This window comes from Chionomys nivalis, chromosome 18 (genome assembly GCF_950005125.1).
Source record: "Chionomys nivalis chromosome 18, mChiNiv1.1, whole genome shotgun sequence".
NCBI classification, from domain to species: domain Eukaryota; kingdom Metazoa; phylum Chordata; class Mammalia; order Rodentia; family Cricetidae; genus Chionomys; species Chionomys nivalis.
This window is the reverse complement of record NC_080103.1, coordinates 44,578,798-44,602,223: the sequence shown is the minus strand read 5'-3', so window position 1 is coordinate 44,602,223 and position 23,426 is coordinate 44,578,798. Positions and strand designations below refer to the sequence as shown.

The 23,426-nt window shown below is 42.1% G+C and overlaps 1 protein-coding gene across 2 annotated transcripts in view; it reads left to right on the top strand.

Moving 5' to 3' along the window:
* Nfkb1 (nuclear factor kappa B subunit 1) overlaps positions 1-23,426 on the top strand; it is a 109,305-nt gene that overhangs the window by 11,996 nt on the left and 73,883 nt on the right. For both annotated transcript variants that reach the window (XM_057793144.1, XM_057793143.1), the window contains exons 2-6: positions 11,204-11,274; positions 12,424-12,463; positions 16,666-16,744; positions 20,563-20,600; positions 23,043-23,141. In XM_057793144.1, the coding sequence (XP_057649127.1) occupies positions 12,431-12,463; positions 16,666-16,744; positions 20,563-20,600; positions 23,043-23,141 (249 nt within the window). In that variant the 5' untranslated portion in view covers positions 11,204-11,274; positions 12,424-12,430. The remainder of the gene's footprint in view (positions 1-11,203; positions 11,275-12,423; positions 12,464-16,665; positions 16,745-20,562; positions 20,601-23,042; positions 23,142-23,426) is intronic.

Sequence of the window (23,426 nt, the reverse complement as noted above, 5' to 3'; positions counted from 1 at the left end):
AAGAGTTGATGAGGTCATAGCACACATAGCCCTCCCCCTGCCATAGAGAGACTGATCAAGGGGCTTGAGGAAGGAGTGCATCCCTCTTGTTCTCCCACCTTCCACCACGTGAGAACTCAGGGTTTGTTGACTCTGCAGGATACATTTCTCACTTAGATGCTTAAGTCTTGGTCTTCCTGGCTCAGAGGCGGGGAGATAAATTTCTGTTTTTGAAATTACCCAGTCTCGGATGTTGTGTTATAATAGCACAAGCGCATTAAGGTGGTTTTTCATGGGCTGTCACTTTACCTGTATGTAGTATTGAAGGGGAGTGTTGAAAACTTCCACCATCGTTGTGGAGCTCTGCTTTTTCCTTTAGCTCTCTTGCCTTTTGCTTCACGTATTTTGGCAAACTATTAGCAAGTGCACACACATTTAGGCTGTTATTTTTAGCTAGGCCTCGTTGCCCCCCTATATAGTTTCAGCACTCAAGATCTAGAGGTAGAGAAGTCACTGAGTTTGAGGCCAGCCAGAGCTACACATGGAGACCCTGTCACAAAACAACAAGACAGAATTGTTACTGCTCCTTGATGAACTGACCCCTTTATTCTTATATATATATATGTCCCTTCTTGTCCTTGGCAGTATTTCATCCCCTCAAGTCTTCTTTCTTGGTGAGGATGATGTAGGCTGCTTTCCAGTGTTTAATATCTGCATGTTATTAGCACAGAATCCCAGGCTTATGCTTTTAAACACTTTGTGTCTCTCATATTAAAGAGTAATTCTTAAGAGAAAAAAACATTTTCTTGAGTCTTGCTAATTTCTGCACTGCCATCCTCTACGTGAGGCAAGTGTGGGATTTCGAGCGTTCTGTTGCATCTCCTTTCTGATAGTTCCATAATGGCGTTCTGCATTAGGACATGCATCCTGAGTCGCCAGTGAATGCAGCAGCACGGAGGAGAGAACCAGCCAAAGCTCCACAATGACTCCAAGAGCACGCTAGACTTCAGAATATATGATACTGTTTTGTTTTGAATATATTGTATTAAAATGCAGTGATATATTCTAAAAACCAAGAAACAAAAAGCAAAAGTTCCATGTACCTACAGCTTTACCATTGTTAGTGTTTTCATTGCTTCTTGTGAGTTCAAGTCTATTTCTACTTCTCTTTCTTTTTTTCTTTCTTTCTTTCTTTCTTTCTTTCTTTCTTTTTTTCTTTCTTTCTTTCTTTCTTTCGTTTGTTTTTTCGAGACAGGGTTTCTCTGTAGCTTTGGAGCCTGTTCTGGAACTAGTTCTTGTAGACCAGACTGGCCTCGAACTCACAGAGATCCACCTGCCTCTGCTTCCCAAGTGCTGGGATTAAAGACTTGCGCCACCACCACCCAGCTAAGTCTATTTTAGTTCTTCTCAACAGGAAGATCAATTTTCAGCATGTCTTTTGTCAGTTCTAGTTATGAATTTCATCTGCTCTTCTTTATTGGAAAGTTCCAGTCCATCCTTATTGTCAAAGAACATAAGCAATTATAAATTATAGTGTATTCTGGGCCAGTGATTTCCTGTAGCACCCTGAGTTGCCTTTGCTTTGTCTCTCAGCTGCTGTTGTGATGGTAACTCAGCCACCTGCCCATTGCTCCTGTCTTCCACTCTCCCATGTATGTGTATGTAAACATGGAGATATCATGTCCTTGCCCCTGGGTTTTGGGGGAACTTTTTATTTAGGGTAGTTCTTAACTGTTTGTGTTTTTGTTTCTTTGTTTTTTTGAGACAGAATCTCGCTATATAACCAAAACTTTGTACTTTTCTACTAACATGGGGATTTAATTTCTTGGATATATGGGTTGAGTTATATAAACCAACTTTTGATATTTTTTTTTAACCTTGGTTCTACAAATATTTTCTCTTTCCTTTTTTCCCAGCTCTTTAAATTACAAATACATAAACTGCCTGGTACTGTCCCCTAAATCAGAGGTGATGCCTACTTCCTTTCTGCCTTTCCTCTGTGTTTTAGTTTCTGGGTAGTGTTTACTGATGTTTGTTTTAGTTTACTGATCCTGTCTTCTATAATGCCCAACATACTGGGAAATCCATCTGGTGAAATTTCCTTTTAGTTCTAGGATTGATCTCTTTGTTAAAAAGCCTTTGTAAGCTGAGCAGTGTTGGCGCACACCTTTAATCCCAGCACTCAGGAGGCAGAGACAGGCGGATCTCTGTGAGTTTGAGGCCAGCCTGATCGACAAGAGCTAGTTCCAGGACAGGCTCCAAAACTACAGAGAAACCGGTCTTGAAAAAAACAAAAACCAACATAACAAAACAGCCTTTGCCGTTTGCTGCTGACAGTGTCTGTTGGTTCATCGTGTCTGTCTTTTCCTGTATGTTATTGAATCAATCTTTTCCTGTATGTTATTGAACATGCTTTTGATGTTGGCTGTTTTACAGCCACTGACTATCAGTTTCATCACTGTGTTATTTTTTTTCTTCTGGGACACGGTGCCTGCTTCTTTGCAGCTTCAGTATTTTTGTTGTTCATCACAGAACCATTATGTGCAGGATTTGTGTGTTTCTCTTTTACACTGGCTTCGCTCTTGTCAAACTAGGAATCTCTGGCCTTCTTAAGATGGATTTAGAGTCGCCCTTATTTTAAGGTGTGCTCCTGTCCATAGACTGCTGTAACCACATGTTCAGCGTGTTTACTCGTGTCTCCTTAACCCAGATGCTTGCACCCAGTGTCTCTCAGCTCCATGTGTCCTGTAATCCTACGAGAGCCTTGACAGCCCAGCGTCTTTCCACTGAGCTTTTGGGTCTTTGTTACTATTTCACCAGAGAGTGGAGGTGATCTGGCTGCAGATGTCTGAGGCTTCCGCGTGTATATCTGACACCCTGACCAAAACGATTGCTGTTCTTCATTTGGCTCTGCTTCCTGTGGCCTAAATCTATTAGGAAGTGCCCTCAGTCAGAACGTGAACTCAGAGCTCACTGCAGCTGTACAGCCTGTATTTCTTGTTTAGTCTTAGGCTTTTGTTGTGTTTTATATTTACACATGAATGTGGCCCAAGGCAAGATCAAATAGCAGTCAATCTACAATGACTGAAATTGTACTGGTGGCAATTTTTAAAGAATTTTTTAGTTGATGTGCTATTAGCCATTTCAAAATTTGTTATTGGAGGGCATTTATGTATTCTTCGTGTTGGCTAGCATATCTCTGTAACTGTAATGGTCTCATTTTCCCAGAAGATCCTGCACTTGGTAACTGTTCACTTCCCTCCCCAGTGTGAAGGGAATCATGTTACAGGAGAGGGATCCTTTCTATATGATTTCAGTATAATTTATGTAGTCTACCAGTTTTGAAATACAAAAATCAAAACTCTCATTCCTGTCATTAAGGAGACTATAAATATATAGGTGAAATTAAGTTGCGGCAGAACAGTGGACTTGAGTGCAGAATCTCCAGGACATGTGTTACAGACCTTATATGGACTATAGAGATAGATAGAATTGCAAGAGAAAACACAGGTTTTATGGTAGAGATTGATTTTAAGTACTAGTTTGCAGAGTATATAATATTTAAACAGGCTGGTATCTCAGGATGTGAATAGATATACATGGTGGAAATAGCAAGTCATTATTATATTTGTTTATATTTTGTGTGCGCACATGCACACATGTGTGTGCACGCGCAGTAAGCATTTACATATGTAGCAGTCAAAGAACAACTCTCGAAGTTGGTTACTTCCTTCCAGTATGTGGGTTTCACGGGTTAAACTCAGGTCCTTACCTGCAGAGCCTTCATACTGACCCAGCAAGACATCTTTAAATGACTAATTTCACTATAGGAAAGCATTTGGGTTGGAACATGGTGATAATTATGATACTTATGTGTATAATATAATATTAGCATAAGCTGAGCACTTGGTCTTTGGACTTTAGTGTGTAAATCACCTGGCAATGATCTAAAGACACTTAGGCAGAAAGAAACTCTGCCATGGAGGAAGCAATAGGAAAGCTGTTTCTGTCAGAGTGAGGTAACAAGGTCTGCCCTAAGGTGCGGCAGTGGAAAGAGAGAAGTGCTTGTACAAGAAACAGCATGAAGGAAGCAATGAGCAACAACAAAATTGTTGGCTGGGTTTGCTTGAGATTGATGTATTTGCAAAGATTCGAAAGCCAGAAAGTGGCCTTGTTGTCAGGTGATAAACTGTCTGAAGATGTGAGGGCTGATGGAATTTAATGTCAGTCAGCTCATTTTATAATGGCATCCTTGCTTCAAGCTGACGGTGGCTCGTTGATGCCTACTCCTTGACAGTTTTAACAGTTCTCGTTGTGTGCTTTTCGTTGTTCTTCTTCAGTTGGGAATTCAGTAGCCAGCCGAGTAAACGCCAGTGCAAAGTACAGCACTGTGACTAAGAATGTAATTAAAGTTACAGTACTGAATTGCCAAGATAATTAACCCATGCCCCACATGCCCTCTATTCCCATGGTACTCACCAGGTGGCATTGTTTAGGTGATTGTTTTTCTAGTTACTAACCATTTGGATTGGTTAGCATTTGCTGCCAGAGAAATTGCAAACAAATAGGAACACAGACATGCCTTATTTCTTATAAGCCTGTGATTATGTGTGGTGATTTGTCAGGCTGCTCTGTGAAGTTGTTCAGTTGTTCTGCTGCTGTGAGCCCAGCCTAGGAAGTCTTGACTAGCCCCCCTTTTCCAGCTCCACATGAGCTTTCATCCTCCATTGGGCTGGCCCAGGCCTTCCCCTTCCGGGAAAGAAAAACGGGTCATTGTGCTGCCTGTTGAAACCCATGTTCATGACCTACTTCTGAACCCCCCGTACCCCGACTGTTCAGTGCCTGGCATAGGCCTGATAAGATTCAAGGAGCAGAGATATCGATTTTGTATTCCCCGTGTTATAAGAAGTGTGAACAGTTGTGGCCTTGTTTTCAGTCTACCACAGCTATAAACTCTTGAGTGCAGACGATGCCTCTCTTGTGCAGTTTTGTTTCTTTGGAAACTGACATGGTCAGATAATTGCTTTCTGATGAGTTAATGAAGGGTGGAAAATATCCAGGCAACATTTCAAACACGGTCCACCTGTGACACAGAGCATGGCATACACATGTACCATGGATCTGCTCCTGACAGCACCATAGATGAAATTCATACACATTTTAATTTTAGTTTAGTAACTGTGGTTTCTGCGATAATCATTCTTTTTCCTATCCTTTGAAACTTAGCATAGGATTTTTTGAAAGTCTCACTTGTCTTAGTATTGTTTTTACCTTCACATTTGGGTTGCCTTGGGAGGAGCTCATTTGAAATTCATGCACTGTCAGGATCCTGTTCTGGCCCTCACACTACACTCTGTGGAAGCGTTGGGGGGCCCACCAGGTGATAAATGTTGGGACAGAAAGCACACCCAGGGGATTAAGAGTGAAAGAAGGTGTGTTGTCTGCAGTGAGGAGGAAGAACTCCTAACATGTGTCTCCCCGACGGAGACAAAGAAATTTGACTGGGCAACGTGTGTGCGAAGGCTGGGGAGATTCCTCAGTGAATGCACAGGGAGCCTTTTCCTGCTCCAGTCCCCGTGACAGCTTGCTACTTCATGTGTTGGCATGCTCACAATTGGCAGACGGGCAGAATGCCTCTACTGTGGAGAATTTAGCATTATAATAAGATTATAGTAAGCAAAGATCACTCTCGGTCACCTAGAAGAGGGACTTGGCAAATGTGGCTGAGTTAAACCAACTCCTTGCCATCTTCTCTGGAAGATCTTAACTGGAAACAAACAAAAACTACTGGTAAGAGCAGGAACTTCAGTGGTTGTCATGGCAGGTGGCATCCTACCCTTATTGATGTGGGATTCCCCTCTGTATGCTGTGAATATCATTGGTTAATAAAAGAACTGCTTTGGGCCTATAGCAGAGCTATAGGGGAACAGAGGTAGGTGGGGGTAGGGGGAACTAAACTGAATGCTGGGAGAAAGGAAGCAGAGTCAGAGAGAAGCCATGGAGCCGCTGCTGGAGACAGATGTGCTGAAACTTTGCTGGCAGGCCACGACCTCGTGGTGATGTACTGATTAATGCAGATGGGTTAAATTAGATGTAAGAGTCAGCCAATAAGAAGCTAGAGCTAATGAGCCAAGCAGTGATTTAAATAATATGGTTTCTGTGTGATTCTTTCGGGTCTGAGCTACCAAGCTGCCAGGAACCAACAAGCAGCCTCCTTCAACACCCCACTTCACCCCGGCCACTAGCACAGGTGCTTAACCCTTTAAGATCCTCCTTAACATGGCTGGAGAGATGGCTTAGCTGTTACGAGTGCCTACTGCTCTTGTAGAGGACCCAGGATCAGTTTCTAACACCCACATGGTGTTACCTGCTTCTTGCCCCCACCGGCACCCTCACACTTGTGGTGCACATATATGCTTGCAGACAAAACACTCAAGCCACATTAAATAAAAATAAATAAAACCTTAAGGATAAGAAGATCCCACATAGCAGCCAACATTACGAGTACACTAGTTCCAGTCAGAACGTTTGAGAGGCTGGGAGCAAAGGTGCATTAAAGAGAATGGTACTTATGTCAAGAGGAAAATCCCATTGCCCATTACTCGGGTGCAAGGGCCATAGACTGTGCAGTCCGATAAGCTGGCTGCAGCCTGTCAGCCTGAGCAAATGACTCAGTCCCTCTAGAACTCAGTTCTCCACATGGACTGTTTTCTGGGCTCCACATACTAAGTGGTATATGTGGCACTACCTCCAGTTCCTGCCAAGCTTGGCTCTTCCTCCATATGAGCCAAAGCACTTGTCCTGATGCAGTAGTCCTCACTGTGGTTTCTTCTCCTCAACATAACTGGCACCTGGGATTAGTTCATTCTTTGTTGGGGCAATATGGTGCCTTCCAGGATGTTCAGGTTACCTCTAGAAGCTGGTAAGATCAGCTGTACAGTTTTGTCAGTCTAGAACACTCTAGAGAATAACTTTCAAACATTTTATAGGACAGTGGCATACAACCACTTCAGACTCTCGTGTGATTGAATGCCCATAAATATGGATGGGAAATTACATGTCCTATCTGCCTTAGTCACTGTTCTATTGCTGGGAAGAGACACCATGACCAAGGCAGCTCTTAGAAAAGAAAACATTTAACTGAAGGATGGCTTACAGTTGCAGAGATTTCATCCATTGTCATCATAAACAGAAAGCATGGGGGCAGGCAGGCAGGCAGGCCCTGGAGCAGTAGCTGAGAGTTCTACATCATGATCCATAAGCAGAGTAAGAGAGAGACTTTGGGCTTGGAATGAACTTTTTGAAAATTCAAAACTCACCCCAAATGATACACTTCCTTCAACAAAGCTATAGCTCCTAATCCTTCTAATCCTTTCAAATAGTGCCACTCCCTGGTGACTCAGCATTCAAATATATGAGCCAACAGGGCCATTATTAACCAAACCACCACATATCTTTCTCAGGATAATGAAAACACTGTTTCTCTCTCTCTCTTCTTTATCACGAGCATGGTATTTATTAGACTGTCTGGTCTGTTAACATGTGTTCTATATCTCTCACTCATTAATAAGTTTTTACATAAATTAACTAACTGAATGTTTTCTGTGGATCTGCTGTCTTGTTAGATTGGCATTCCATCGTGGATGGATACCTCTGCCAGTTCTCAATATTTGCATTCAGCAGGTGGCTGTTTGATATAATTGTCATGATGCTCCTGCTGAAGTCATCATTGAAAAGGGAAGAAGTAGAAAATTAGTTAGCACAACTCTTAGTGTGGTAGCATACACAGAAACAATGATTCTTTTTTTTTTTTTTAAGGAAACTTTCAGAAATCAGTATGTCTGAAGAAAGTGAGCCCACTGCCAACCTTTATCACTGTACAGCCTGATATCAGAAATGGGGGCACAACCTTCATCACTAGTACAGCCTGATGTCAGAAAGGGGGACACAGTCTCACCACTGGTACAGTCTGCCGTCAGAAAGGGGACACAGTCTCATCACTGGTACAGTCTGCTGTCAGAAAGGGGGACACAATCTCATCACTAGTTCAGTCTGATGTCAGAAAGGGGGCACAACCTTCATCACTAGTACAGCCTGATGTCAGAAAGGGGGACACAATCTCACCATTGGTACAGTCTGATGTCAGAAAAGGGGGCACAACTGTTTGAACACCAGCTCTTTCCTAGTGTACCTCTTCTGAAGAGAGGTCAGAAGTGATGAGGAATTTTGACACATTCATACTGCATATCTTATTTAACAGCGTCAGACATTTTAAATCAAGAAAGCCTCTTTCTCTATTACAATATATCTCTAATATATATTAGATAAGTTCCATGTCTCTGTACTTATCTCTTTAAATTATTATAGCAATTCCATAATACTTAGAATTGTAGATTAATAATATAAACAACTATTTCAAAGCACATTACAAATTCCTCAAAATGGATTTACAGAAACCGGAATCACCTCCTCTGAATGTTTTATGTGATATGCATTGTAGACAGCCATAGCCCTTACGTCATGCTTTCTCCAACAATTTTTCTATGGAAAAGACATTTCAATATACTTTATAATTTTGTTTTTAACAACTTATTATCCACGTAGAATACAATACAGAAATGTTGTGAAAAGTCCCTTTTCTCTGTAACTTTACCGTTATTGCTAAACAAAAAAAGGGGGGGGGGCATTAAACTTAACCTACATGGTACCTGCTATGGCTAATACAACTTTGAACCACCCCACTAACCGCTTCCCAAGTTGGTATCCATACTATGGAAATTGCGATTCATTTTGGTTTGGAAAATTAGAGGGTTTTTTTTCCTCCAATGAAATCTAACAGAATAGTTATGCTTTTGTTGTTCTTGTTGTTGTTTACCATGAGTTAGATCTGAAGCTACCAATATCTCTGATCCTAGATGCTATGCATTTACTGAGGGGTGCTCCCAAGCCCTTCCTTGAAGGCTCCCACGCTCCCACCCCCATAGCTTTAGAGTTTCTCCACTCTGCCCAGTCACTTCACCAAGATGGCCCCATGTCAGGCTTAGTGACTAGGGAGATGGCCATGGGAATGCAGAGTCTACTCAGCACTCCCAGACTGTGTCACACTCAGGGCTTGGCTGGTCTTGTTACATTATGCTTCGTGTGAAAACCACAACTCCCTGGATATTCCCTGAGACCTTAGCCATGTTTTCTGTGTCTCCTTATACGAGGTAAAGATCTTCCTAAAGCCTCACAGTTGGGGGAGATGGATGCAGAAATGAGACCCAGGCTTCTCTCCCTCTGTGTCTCAAGGTCCTTCCTCAAAAGCACAGGAGCGAGCAAAAGGAAAGTGGGGGAAGGCTGGGGAAGCAGGGGTACAGAAGGGACTTTCCCACCGCTTTTCTAATCCTCAGCTCCAAAGGCCTGTCAATATTTCAACGTTTTAGATATAAAACTTGCTTTTGCAATCAATGCAAATATTACCCAGTGATTCATCCTTTCCAAATGACTCTTGGTTTCTTTTGACATTTTATTTTAAAATTATGAATTAGCATTGACATCACCCTAGAGTTGCTATTACCTCTCAATGCTTCAGTAATTGCCAAGGCTTTATAAATCAAGACTCCAAACCATCCAAGTGTTCTTGGGCTTCCAGGGTGGTTTATAGAATTGCGTTTTTAGGCACACATAATCTAGAAGTCTCAGGAGAGAGATGTTACTGAAGGCAAACTGGCGACTTGTGGAGTGTGTAGTGGCGGGATCTTCATTAGGGCTTTGTATGCACTGTGGACCAGGAGGATACCCTTCTGTCTGTTAAGTCAAGTGAAGTTGTCTTCCAAGTTGGAGTGAGACCTGCTTTAAGTCCCCATACTCAAAGGTCTACAAAACCATTCAAGTTTTAAAAAATAATCTTCATATTTTTTAAGATTATAGTAAAATTACAACAACCCCTCTTCACTTTCCTCAGAGTTCTTCCATGTACCTCCCTTGCTCTCTTTAAAAAATTCATGGTCTCTTTCTTAATTGTTGTTAAATATATATTTTCTCCTAAGTCCATAAATACCATCTGTTCCATCTGTATAATGTTTCTTAGATATATGTTTTCATTGGTATTGAATAACCAGTCAGCGTGCACTTTCCTGGGCAAGACTATGTCTCCTGCCCACGGCATTCCGCCTGTAGTTCTTACTCTAGGGCTGAGGCCTCCTAAGTGACCTCACTTTCATGTTAGCTTGTCTGTTGGTGGCATCCTTGTCCAGATATACACATAATCAGTGCCATAAAGGTCCTGGATGGGCTTTGACAGTTTATTAAGGCAGTAGATTGTTAGGAAAGAACACAAACACCATGGATTGTTAGGAAAGAACACCATCATCCAGGTTGATGGAAAGCCTGAGGTTAGAAGGATGATATAAAACTCTGGGCGTTTAGAGTCAGTGGTATGAGCCCTGTATTGTATTCAGAGTGACTTGTTCTTACTAGTGTTCCAGTAATTAGACCGTGTACTGTATTTGTAATGCAGATATTCTCTTACAAAAGCACATAGAATGGCATGGCGTAGATATATGTTCACACACATATAAAGTCCAGGTTCACCAACACGTTTTATCCTGGAGACTGTGTTCTACAAATAGACTCTCGTTAGCTAAATTATTCAGTGCTCAGTGTTTTACCCTTTCAAAAGGCCATCCCATCCAAAATGCAAAAACAGAGGCCATGGTGAATTTATTTAGTATCCAAAGTAGCAGAACCCTGGTATTTTGAATGACTTAATGTCCTTTTACTATATCAAGTTAGTATTCCCTTGTTTTAACTACTTACTTGAATAGATATATATTTAGTTGCAGCTGCTTGGATTTTATTTTTTTAAGACAGAGTCTTGAGCCGGGTGGTGGTGGTACACACCTTTAAAACCAGGAGGCAGTGGTAGGCGGATCTCCATGAGTTTGAGGCCATTCGATCTACAAGAGCTAGTTCCAGGCCAGTCTCCAAAGTTACAGAGAAACCCTGTCTCAAAACACACACACACACAAAATTAAAAAAATAAAAACAAAAAACCCAAAACTCTACCATAGAAAGATCTACTTGCCTCTGCCTCACAAATGCTGAGACTAAAGGCATGTGCCACTATGCCTAACAATTGTTTTCTTTTTAAATATGTATATATTTATGTATGCATAAATATATATTTAAATTATGTGTTTGTGTGTGCCTGCATAATTTTATGTGTACTATATGTGTGCAGGTACCTTCAGAGGCCAGAAGAGGGTGTCAGATTCCTTGTAACTGGAGGTCGACGGTCGTGAGCTTCCCCATGTAAGTACTAAGCACTCTTAACTGTTGAGCCATCTCTCCAGCTCGCATTTGAATGTTCTCATGTGCTAGTTTCTTACTTTAAGCAGATACCCCTTGCAAACCTGTGTGGACTCGTTGCTTAGGACTCACAGCCACTACTCTGCCTCCAGTGGCAGCTGGCATTGCTCCGCGGGCCCCTGGGAGTGCTCGGGAGGCTTCCATGCCTCCCATTAGTCACTGGGTTCTGTAACACCAGAGCATTTCACTGGAAATGAAGCCTTGTACTTTTGGGGACATTGTGAGGTGTTTTCCTTGGTGTAAGGCCTAGACTTCCATCTGAGATCCGGCAGTCTGTTGGGTTTAAGAAGGACATAGAGACTCCTTTCACATATCAGCAGGGGTCCATGCTACAGGGTGGGCACAGCAGCTCTGTTCCATGTTGTCACGGGTCCAGAGTCTGTCCATTCATGTGGTACATGTGGGGTTCACCCTGCATGAAATGTGATTTCCAGGTGCAGCCACGTGGTTCTCCGTGTTTATTGTGGCCCCCTGGGTGACTGAAGTATGCTGGGCTTGCGCATATTCATAGCTGGCCAGAATTCAGAAAATTTGGGATTTACAGGTTTCATGCTGTCCCTGGCATTTTTTATTGTTCTCTTTAGAGTTTCATTGCACCTTGACAAAGGCAGAGTGACTTTAGCTGGTCCTCACAGTAGGGTAGAGGGTGGTGCATTTTATGGCTTTCCTCCCCAGTGTTACGCAAAATAGTTTCAGTGCCTCCTGGGCTCCTCAACCAAGTCTAGCCAATTCAAAGACCATTTCAGAGTTCATGAGAAAACAATACACATAAGGGATCAGACTGTAAGAAGTAGAAAAGGCCACAAGACTCCATCTGTACGTGATTTTTACACAGAAATAAGGCCAGCTGTGTCAAGGTAAGAACATCAGCTTAGCAAGGGGGTTGGGTCCTGCAAACTCCCCGCTGTGAGAGTTAGATGCCAGGGAGGGGCTGCATTGCACCACACCCTCCTTCTGAGGTCTTTTGGAGACATTTGTGTCTGTCATCTCTGCAGTAATTCAGCATATACCTGAATATATGCCAAGGTTGTGGGACTTTTAAGGTCCATTCCAGTATTACAATTTTGATTTCTTTTGTTTTATTGTATACAGCTTCAACATGGCGGACGACGATCCATACGGAACCGGGCAGGTAAGTCATCATTTCTCTAACGACTCTGTTTAAGTGTGTTTGTGTTCCAGATACACAGAGGCAGCACTAACGACTCAGTGGAATGCAGACTCTAAATTAGTAAACTTTACTTGATTTTTTTTTCAGTTTTTCTGCTCTTATAGGGTAAGAGAGGGTATTTGCATTTATATTTTTGCATAAAATTGCATGTACACTGTATATACAATGTACACTATATACAATGGCCAGGAGATAGCCACTGAGCCAGCTGTGCTGACACCTGTCTGTTTACAGTATTCAATATGATGATCCTGTAAGTAATCTTTGTTAAAAAAAAAAAAAAAAAAAAAAAGAAGAAGAAGAAGAAAGAAAAGAAAAAAGATAGCCAGTGAGTGAGATTTTTTTTTTGGGGGGGGTGGTTATTATTAACATTGCTACAAACCTGGTGACTTGAAACAATAGAAATACACCTTTTTATAGGTCTGGTGGCAGGAGCTCAAAATTGAGGGCTGGCAGGGCGGTTCCTGCCCCATACAGCTTCTGTGGGTGCTTAGAGATCCTTGGCACCCCTCGGCTTATAGCATCACCATCACACCAACTGTAGAGTCTGTTGTTGCTGACTTTCCTCCACTCTTTGGATTGAGGGCCCATCTCCTTCTAGTGTGAATACCTAGCTTATATAAAGGCAAAGGCTGCATTTCCAAATAAGGTCCCATGTAGCAGGAGCGCTTAGAAATTTAAAATGCATTTTTTCAAAGGTGCTGTAGTTAGACTCATTGCAGTCTGTGAGAAGGCATGCGCTCTGAAGCGTCATGCTGTCTTCATGCCATCACCGGGCTCATCATCAGTGTTAGCAGTTAGGATACAGGCCAGCTCTAGGGTATCTGTGTCCCCTTGTCCCTCCTCACTTTCTCATTTGAAAAGCTCTAAACCCATAGAAATGAACACTGTGATGAATCCATCTTGGTTATTGGTATTTCTGTTTCTTTCTCTTCCCTCCATATAGAGAGCCTAGAAATGAGCCTTGGAAGCAATTTCTAGACACTGATGTGATTGCAGTAGCAATAGTAAATGTGGACTCTAATGATCTTTAAAATTTTTTAAAGCTGGTGTCTGCTTGTTTTTTAGACTGTTCATTGAGACTTTATTATGTACAGACATTAGCATCCTAGAGATGGAGAGACCAGTGGTATAGGGACTGACTTCAAGAGCTGCCTTCTAATTAGAGGAACAGAACCACATTTTGCATAGTCAGTGGATGCTGCCCTGGTTCCCTGAGGCACAGAAGCATTAAGAGGGATCTCCTTTTGCTTCTTTGGAGAAAGTGCAAGTTAAGGATCACTTTCCAAAGGAAGTCTAAGCTGAGCTTTAAAAGCTACAGTCAGTACAGGGAGCCTACTTAGAAGAGAACCCTGGCACAACATTTGATATTACTTCACATTTAAATTTTGGTGGTAAACTTCTGAGACTACCATTTCCCAAATTTATGCGTGCAAAGAATCAGCCAAATTCACATTTAAATTTTGGTGGTAAACTTCTGAGACTACCATTTCCCAAATTTATGCGTGCAAAGAATCAGCCAAAAATAAAACTGAAAGTGAAATATTTCTCGGGGATCTGGTGTTTCTACAATCAAACAGCCCTAGAGTAGTTGTGAGAACAAGATGGGCATCCCGTTCTCACCAGGCCAGGTAGAGTGAGCGTGTATTAGGTTTCATGTCACCGTTCCCTCCTGATTCTGTTGTGAACATGGCGACATTGGATAGCTCTAGAACGTTCTCCCTTTTGCAGCATAGATGACTCCTGGCTCCTGTCATCAGCACCCTTTGTTTTACCTTTCACTTTTAATTGCTGCTTCTAACGAAGCCCAGATCTCACCAGCGAGGGCTGCTTCTGCTTGGTTTCAAACCATGCTTTCCTGTCTGTGCACAGGAAATCTTATCAACCAAAGATGGTCTTTTATGCCACAAAATAGTAAAACCTGCTGAGGACAGTCATTTTGAAAGTTTCTTATGTGGGTAGTTTTGAGCTGATCAGCAACAGGGGTGGGCACGTTCTAGCATTTCAGCTGGGTGCGGGGAGAGGTCCTTGAAGGTTTGTTTGTTTGTCTTCCTGTCTTGAGCTTTAAGATGGTATTTTCTAAAGTGTGCCTTCTTCAGGGAAGTGTCCTCAGTGTTTGAGCATATGCTGGAGTTGGTGCTCCACCCTTCACCAAATAAGCTCCGTGGGCTGCATGCAGTAAGCATGTCTTACTGGGAATTTTCCCTCGGTCCAGGCATTGTGGACACCTGCAGGACCATAGCACAGGAGTTCTTTGAGGTCATCCTTTTTGCTCAGATGGTGGACATCCTGTGTGGCCTGAAGTTTATTTTTGCAGGACATAGTTTCCCATTCTGTATTTCTTTACTGACAGTCAAGGACGTGGAAGAGCTTTGCTAAGCATTGAAGAGTAGCCCACGTTTGCTCCTCCATTGAAAATTTGCGCCCCTCAAAACCGGATTTGAAGTGATTTTCATTAAAACGTCACATTTTAGGAGCCAGTGAGATTTTTTCAGAGAATGAGGTACTTACTGACAACCTGAGTTCGACATCCCCCAAACACACAGAGAAATGAATGTAACAAAAAGTTAAGCATTACTTTTCTTACTCCTGATTTAAATAGATATAGTAGGATCTGAGGTACCCAACCTAATCCAGTGATTTACTAATAAGGATAAAAAATACTTCCAGCCTGCAAGCTGACCAGAGAAAGTGAAATAAATACATTTGCTTTCTGTGTGGTGCACAAGCATTTCGCAAGTGACTTTTGAGAGTGAAAAAGACCATAAGCTCATGAATAAACATGTGAATTTCTAATGAAGTGACGGGGAAATGCCTTTTGGAACAATGGTTAATAGTGACCTATCAAGATAGAGCTTAATACTATCAAAACATATTGTATGTCCACTCTTTCAGTTGTGTGTTCTTCCTGTAACAAGTTATCATAATCTTACGATTTGAAACAACAGAAATACCTTCCTTCTCCTGTAGCGTAGAATAAGAATTCCAAAGGCAGGAACTAACAGGGCTACATTCCCAGCAGCTGTTGTTTCTTTCCTTCCGAGCTCCTAAGGCTGCCTGTGTTCCCTGGATGAGTTCTTCCAGCGCTCCAGACTCTTGCCTCTACAGTCACGCATCCCTTTGATTTCCAAGTCTCCTAGGTAGCAAACCTGGATGTTCCAGGATAATCCTGTTGTTTAATGGTTTTACATCATTGTCACATGCAGTCTATCTTTTGCCATATGAAACATAGGTCCTGGGAAGTAGATTAGTTCTTGGGAGTAGCATGTAGATGTCTTAGAGACATTGTTCAGTGCACCACCCTCTACTGAATTCCAGGGAGTCTGTGTTGTAGTGGAAGAACAGGGGTGGGGGAGGGGAACGTGCACTCTGTACCTCCGTCCTTTGCTCGGCGGCACCATCAGTTTTGTAAGTTATGTAGCTGCTGTCTGACTCTTTCAGGCCTTGAAATTCTGTAGCTCAAGAAAGAATATATTTTTTATCAAAACAGAAACACAGATCTAAGATTATATGCATGTGTGTATGTATCTGCCTGTATGCACCCACATGTTCCTGTGAGTGTACATGTGCGTTCACATGTGTGTGGAGACTGAAGGTCAATGCTGTCTGTCTTTCCCAATCGCTACCCATCTTGTGTGTGGATTCAGCTAGATATCTCAGCCAGCAAACCCCAACCTCTTGTCCACATCTTCCCAGAAGTGGTGATGTAGACAAACTGCCATACCCAGCTATTCACATAGGAACTGGGGTCTGACCTCTCTTCCTAATTCTTGTACAACAAGCACTTTATCCCCTAGGTCCTCTCCACCCTCTGGGGTTAGACTCTTATTCCTAAGAGGGTACAAGATTCAGATCACTCATTCAACAAATACTGCTGAAGTACCCACCATGCCTGGAGCTCACTTGCTCTGAAGATGCACTAGCTGGAAGGATCCACCAGGTCCCTGCCTTTGGGGACCCCAGAGCTCTTACTCTTCTTGAATTCCTTTTTTACATACGGAAGTTCCACATGCAGCAGCCTAACCGAGTCTCAGAAAGTCACTTTAGAATCCTGATCTTAGGAATCCTGTTTTTAGGTTTTCGTTTCTAGTTTTCATTCTTGTAATTAGTTCTTCCTGTAAATTAGAAGAGGAATTAAAATCTTTGTATTTTCTTCTTTACAGATGTTTCATTTGAATCCTGCGTTGCCTCATCCAATATTTAATACAGAATTATATGCACCAGAAATGCCCCTGTCAACAGGTAAGACAAGTGGCGTCCTTCTCCTATTGTTTTGCTTTTCCCTTAAAAAATAATATTTGGGGTCAGGAATCAAAGAGATGTGGACCAACCCATACTCAGTACATATGAAAATACCATAAGGAAGCCTGTCACGCTGTGGGTGCTGGGGACCAAACCCAGTTCCTCGGGAAGAGCCACAAATGCTCTTAACCGCTGAACCGTCTCCCCAGCCACAATGCTCTCTTCAGATCCAGTGATGTTCATAGGAAGGAAGTGGTGATTTGTGTCTTCAAACCCGCCTTTCGGTATGCTTTCTGGAAATGCATTTCACAAAAGTGTTTCAGCGCACTTGCACATTGTCTTCGCAAGTGTGGTTCTGGCATAGGCTAGATACTCCAGAGCACTGTCTGACCTGCTTTCCCTTAGGGCTTTCCCTTTCTCCGCATTTGATTCCCCGTTTGTGCTCCTCTCTGCTTTGCTGCGGCTACCACAGAACCAGTCTCAGCCCCTCAGTTTGTATCTAGGGACAGCCGTTGTAGTCAGCCAGGATGCCAGACACTGGGAAATAATCCGAAAGTCACCTTTATACCCCGACATGACGTTGTTTAATGTCCTATGCCCATAGCGCATGCTCTTCATTTAGACTCCTTGCTGATTGGCTGTGTAACCTTGGTGTGATGGCTCTTCTTGCTGCTTTGTTTCCGCCCTCACATCACATGCCGGAGTCAACCTGTCTCCCAAAGCTGTGTGTTTGTCAGTGGAGATTGTGTTTAAAAGAGCTGGGATCACTGAAGCAGACAGCAGGTGCTTTGCATAGTCTGGATTTCCGTGTTTTCTATGGAGACCATATGTCCTTTTTTTTTTTTTTAACTGTTCTCATTTAAGACACCATGGTTGTGTCAGCACTTGCCTCTCACTGTCCAAATCAGAAAGTTTCTCCTTTTCCCTCTCCAGACACATGGGAGGAAGAAGAGCTCATGTGCCCAACCTTCCTCGCCCTCTCCAGCAGAAGTTACAACACAGAGACCTGTCTGTCTTTACCCCACGAAACCTATTTCCTAAGCCACCGTCCTTTATGTGAGATGGTGAGCTGTCCAGTGTGCCCTCTGGGTCACTTCCTGTGAACAATGAATGCAGCAGAGGCTTCTGGGTTTCCTGTGAATGTCTAGACTCGGAGATCTGAAGTGTTTGCTTTAGTATGGCTGTTTTATTGAAAATGTTAAGGACGTGGTTTTGTTCTCAGGAAAAACATATTTCTATAAAATGCCTCATGAATTCTAAACAGTAACCTGAGGCAGATGATTTTTCAAATGTGTTTTCCTTTTCCTTAGGTTTATGGGCTCAGAAGTAAAATTATTAAAAGAATCACCTCAGTAAATGTTCCTATCATGTTGTGGGAACCCTTTTCCATAGTGTTAGACAAACCTTTATAATTGTCTCTAAAAATGCATTCTTTCCGCTGTCGCCAGCTCCTCTGTTTCCACCGGCATTTCCCCTCTCTGTCTCAGTGTGCTGTCCAGGTTCTATAGCCCAAGAGGGACAGGGCATTCTCTTCAGATTTTAAAGGAGTAGAAAGTTTGTCTAAGTCAATATTTGATTCTATTTTCATGTGTATTTTTTTTCAATCTTCTCAAATTCTTAAAATCTCAAATAGTCTTTCCAACTGTGTGGGAAACTCTGGAGCAAGGGACAGCTGTTAGGTCTGTGTCTTTTTCTGTGATTTAAACTTTCTCTGTAAAACAGGAGATCGTTTTCCTGGCCCAGAAACGTAACCAATAAAAAGTTAGCCTTAACACAAACACAAACATAACACAAACATTTATGTAGCCAATCTAATATTCTACTTGACTTAACTTGAATGTGCTCTTAGGGTAAGAACGGTACACTCCACATGGACTTCCACATATGTAAGGCAAGTCCTAGAAACAATGGAAGGAAGGGCTTGAAGCCCATTATGAGGGTGCTCCCTACACCTCCGTACTTCTCAGCATCCTGTCCAAATAGGGCTTTCTTCATGGTCTAGCTTCTTGGTAGGCTCTTTCAGATGTCTAGAGGAAATGTATATTTTTAATGTTGTTATACAAGCTATATGTCATTTATAGCATGAAATCTTTTTCTAATCAGTTTTATTTCCTTAGAAAAAGTTAAATTCTAGCCATTTTCTTTTTGATAGTTAAAATTACAGTTACTTTTCTAAAAGTTTAAAATGTCAAGGGATGTACCTCATCAGACAGAAAAATATAATTTGCTATTTTACTGTATTGGCCAGTGATACCCATTTGCCTTTCTTGTTTTCTTCAAATTTGGTCCTGACTGCCTTCCTTGTGAAGTTTTAGTCTTGTGTCATCTTATCCATCATAATATTGAGAAGATAGTATGTATTCTCTTTGAAGTTACAGTTTATTTAAGATTACAACTTCAAGTTTTATCTCTTCCCCAATTTATTTATGCAAAATAAGCCTTAAGCTTCAGCTGAGAGTGTGAGTTTTCAAATGAGCACAGAAGCATTCTTCTAGAATATCTTTAGCCTCCAAAGTCTTCATTTTCATTCAAGCACATACAAAAATATTCGATTTATTTGCAGGTTGCACAGCTATGGGTTCTCATACTGTGACATAAAAGCCAGCTGAGGTCCTGAGGGACTTTCTCATCATAGCATTTATATTTATATAGAAGATATGGTTTTTCTTTGACATTTCAAGTCATATATCACTGGGATAGGGATTAAGCCTTTCTGTCTTTTTCATAGTAATTGCATGAGTTTATCTTTAGTGACATTATTTTTGGTGTTTTACCATATGCCTGGGCTGTTTTATAACAGTCCATATGAGAGCACAGTGGTCAGGTTTTTTATATCAGTATCGAAAGGTATGGATAAGATGCCAGGCATCATGGTTCATGTTTTTAATCCCGGCACTTGGCAGGAAGATCTCCGTGAGCTTGAGGCAAGCTTGGTCTACATAACGAGCTTCAGGCCTCTCAAGGCTACATGGTGAGACTCTGTCTCAAACAAAAAAAAAAACAAAAGTCATGGATAAGAAAGAAAAGTTCTCCAGGTCTCACAGAGGCCCAGAGCAAACCAGTTAAGCAATGGAGACAGCACCTCAGTTCAGGTTAGAGAACGAGTGGAAAGTTGGTAGCAATGTTAGGAAAGGCTGGTGACCCAGAACCACCCTGGACTCCTCCTGTAGGTTGCCATTTCCAGCTCTTCGCTTCACACTGAGCAGTGCGCTTTGAGGAAGGAGGGTCGTCGTCCGCTGATGAAAAGCAGCCGGAAATGCCGTAGCACTCAGAGGGGTGGTGTACTTGATGCGTTAGTGTTCTAGCATGCCATGCGTTAGTGTTGTAGCATGCGTGCCGACAGATGAGGCTGGAGCTGCTGCCACTGAAATTTGCCAGCCGTCCAGCTACGTACCATCACCACCCCCTCACCAAAAAGCCATATTTATTGTTTTTCACTTAAACTCCTGTTAAAATAAACTGAACCTGGATTCTGGAGCCATAGGTCAACAGTTTACAGTGTTCATTGCTCTTCCTGAGGACCCAAGCTTGGCTCCCAGCCCCACATGGCAGCTAACAGTCATCTGTAACTCCAGCTCCAGGGCATCAGACATTCTTCTGGCTTCCTTGAGCACCAAGCAAAACACTCAGATACAAAAAATAAAACAAATAAATACCTTTAAAGATGAGAATATATTTAATATTTCAAATGTAGGATCTCACTGATAAAAATGATTTGAAACATAATTTCAGCTTTTGACTTGCTTTGTATTTCATACCAAGTTCTAGAAGTCTCACAATTTCTTTTGGTTTTCCTTTGTTGTGTTTGTTTTTAACAGATGGCCCATACCTTCAAATATTAGAGCAACCAAAACAGGTAAGAACAAAGGGGTGGGCTGTTTGATAATGTTAGGGCTCTACATCTAATATTAAGGCTCGGGCATTGAATAACAGTTGCTAATCTGGTAACAGAGGTGGTTTATCTGGATGAACAACAGACGGCCATGTTATATCATAACTTCCTGTGTCTACTTTACATTTTTCTTATGCAGTCTCCAAATGGCCTTGAAACTCCAGTTAATCATGGGTCTTGGTATTCTGTATCTCTTTCACCTAGCTTATCAGTCACTTCCATGGAAAGCACCGGTGATTTTAATTCCTAAGGAAATAACTCTCACTGGTCACGTCTCCTCTTTAATGGTCACGTCCATGCCCACAGGATGCTTCTCCTGCCTTCATAAGCTCCCGGCTCTGTGTGTGTGGAATGTGTAACCCAAGGCACGAAAAGCACTAGTGGGAGATGATTAGAATGGACTACGGGGTCCCCACCACACATCCCATTGACTTTGGAGCAAGGAGAGGACTGCATGTGTGTGTGTCTGTATGTGTGTGTGCGTCTGTGTGTGTGTATGTGTGGTATGTGGGTGTGTATGTGCGGTGTGTGGGAGTGTGTGCTCGCACGCACGCACAAGCAAGGATGTCTATGGAGGTCAGATGAAAACTTTTGGGAGTTGGTGCCTTCCTACTATGTGGGTACCAGAGATCAAACTCACACAAAGCTTGGTGGCAAGCACCTTACCCACTGAACAATCTTGCCAACACCAGAACCTTACTTTTCTGAGCATAGCCCGATGAGAAGACTTTTAATGTGCATTTTATTATAAACCCCAAAGGGATTGGTATTTATAATTTGTTTGAACAGCTAATATAGTTTCAGAATTCAAATTTTAATTCATTATGTGTGAATATATAAAATGTGAGTAAACATTGTATCTGTTTGCCACCCTGGTTTTTGTTTTTGGTTTTGTCTTGAGATCTAGCTTCAGTGGAAGTTAGGAGGTTGTGTCTCAGTAAGGCTTTTGACTATATGGATGTATCCTCTCTGAGGTTAATGACCCATATTAAGTAAAAGGGGTTCCTAAGATCAATATGGGTAGATAGTAAACATTTAATTTTAATTAGAAATTCATCCAGATTACATATTTTAAGACATCTTATTTTTTAGTTTTTTGTTCAATTTTAAAAATTAATGTATTTTTGAGACAACAATCTCTGTAGTCTTTGCTGACTTCAAACTGGTGGCAATTCCCCTGCCTTTATCTTCCAGCTCTTTAAGATTACAGGTGTGAGCCACCACACCTAACTCAAAATCTTACCAACCTAACAGAGCAATATAAAGTTCCGTCTTCAGAATAAATGCCACTTTGTGTGCATCTAGGAACGCTGCATAGTTTCACGTGCTGTCGTTCACATCACTGCTGAACCACACTGCTTGCCGCGTTGGGCATCACGCTCTGTAAGGTGTGGCAGTGTCCATGCACGTACTTTTCCAGTGCCACAAAGGAATTTTGTGGTTCAAGACAAGGAGCTGCTGTGTTAACTTTTTGAGTTAGAAATGCCCTTTTTCTTGGGGGCCTTTTGGACACAGAGTTTTTTCCTAGGTTTGGTGGAAATGGATCAAAGCATGATTCGTATTCTTCAGACTATCCAGTTTGTACAGTTCTCGGTGCTGTCTAATCATGTTGTTCTGTGTCTCACTGTGTTTTTGAAGCTGGGTCTTGTAGCCCTGTAGCCTCAGACTCAGACCTCCACACACATGCCTCTGTCTCCCAAGTGGTGGCTTAAAGATGTGTACCACCTAGTAGGATTTTAAACTGGAGGTGTGTTTGGATTCTCTCAGTTAAGTGGGTCTCCATCTTAGGGTTGGCCAGTTTGCAGTAGCCAGGAGCCAGCAGTTACACATGCCCTTGTCTAGTTTTAGAGTCATTAAGTTCAAGTATTATCCATGCTGGATCCCAATGATATTAATATTCACAAAACTAAAGATCTTTTTCTTCCAAGTCTGAGAAGACTGTCCCATTCACAGTGTTGTAGCCCACGGGCCGTGTGTTATACTGAAGCACTTTGTTTTAAAGCCACACCTGCAGCCTGCCCCAGTTCTGCTGTAATTGAGCAGATAAAGGAACTGCTTCAAGTAATTAGCATAGCTGTTACTGACTAAAGGTGGAGTGGAGAGCTTGGCAGTGGCAGTTTGAGCTTAGAAGGCTGCGTTGAGACAAGAGTGGCACATTGTGTCCACAACCTTAAACTCTCCATCACTCCGTCTCCGCAGAGGAGGCAGTGAGGTGCTGAAGGTGGGTACCTGGCTTCTCCGACCCAGCTTAGTACACAAACACCAGCTGGCATCATTTTCATAATAGCTTTTGGAAAGTAGCTCTCATCTCCATAGTGGTCTTCTATAATTACATATGTTTAGAATCGTGTGTGTGATGTCGTCATTGTTGTTTTTAGTAATTCCTGCTTGTGTTCACCTCCACAGAGGGGATTTCGATTCCGCTATGTGTGTGAAGGCCCATCACATGGCGGGCTCCCTGGTGCCTCTAGTGAGAAGAACAAGAAATCTTACCCTCAGGTCAAAGTAAGTCTGGAATCTACCACTCTGACTGCCTAGGAGCAGAACCAGGGAATGCTGTAAATAGAATGCTCCTTTGCCCTAAGCAGAAGTGTTTACATGGTTATTAGAATTTTTAAATAGAAATTCATCTCATGGAAATGACAAACTTTCAATCACATTAACATCTCCATTTAATTGAAATGGCTCCAACATCAGCTAAGGAAAACTCACTGCCTCTCCAGCGATCTTAAAGCTGCCTTTTCAAATCTTGAAGTCTTTAAATTCTATATCCTCTGTGATGCTTTAGTA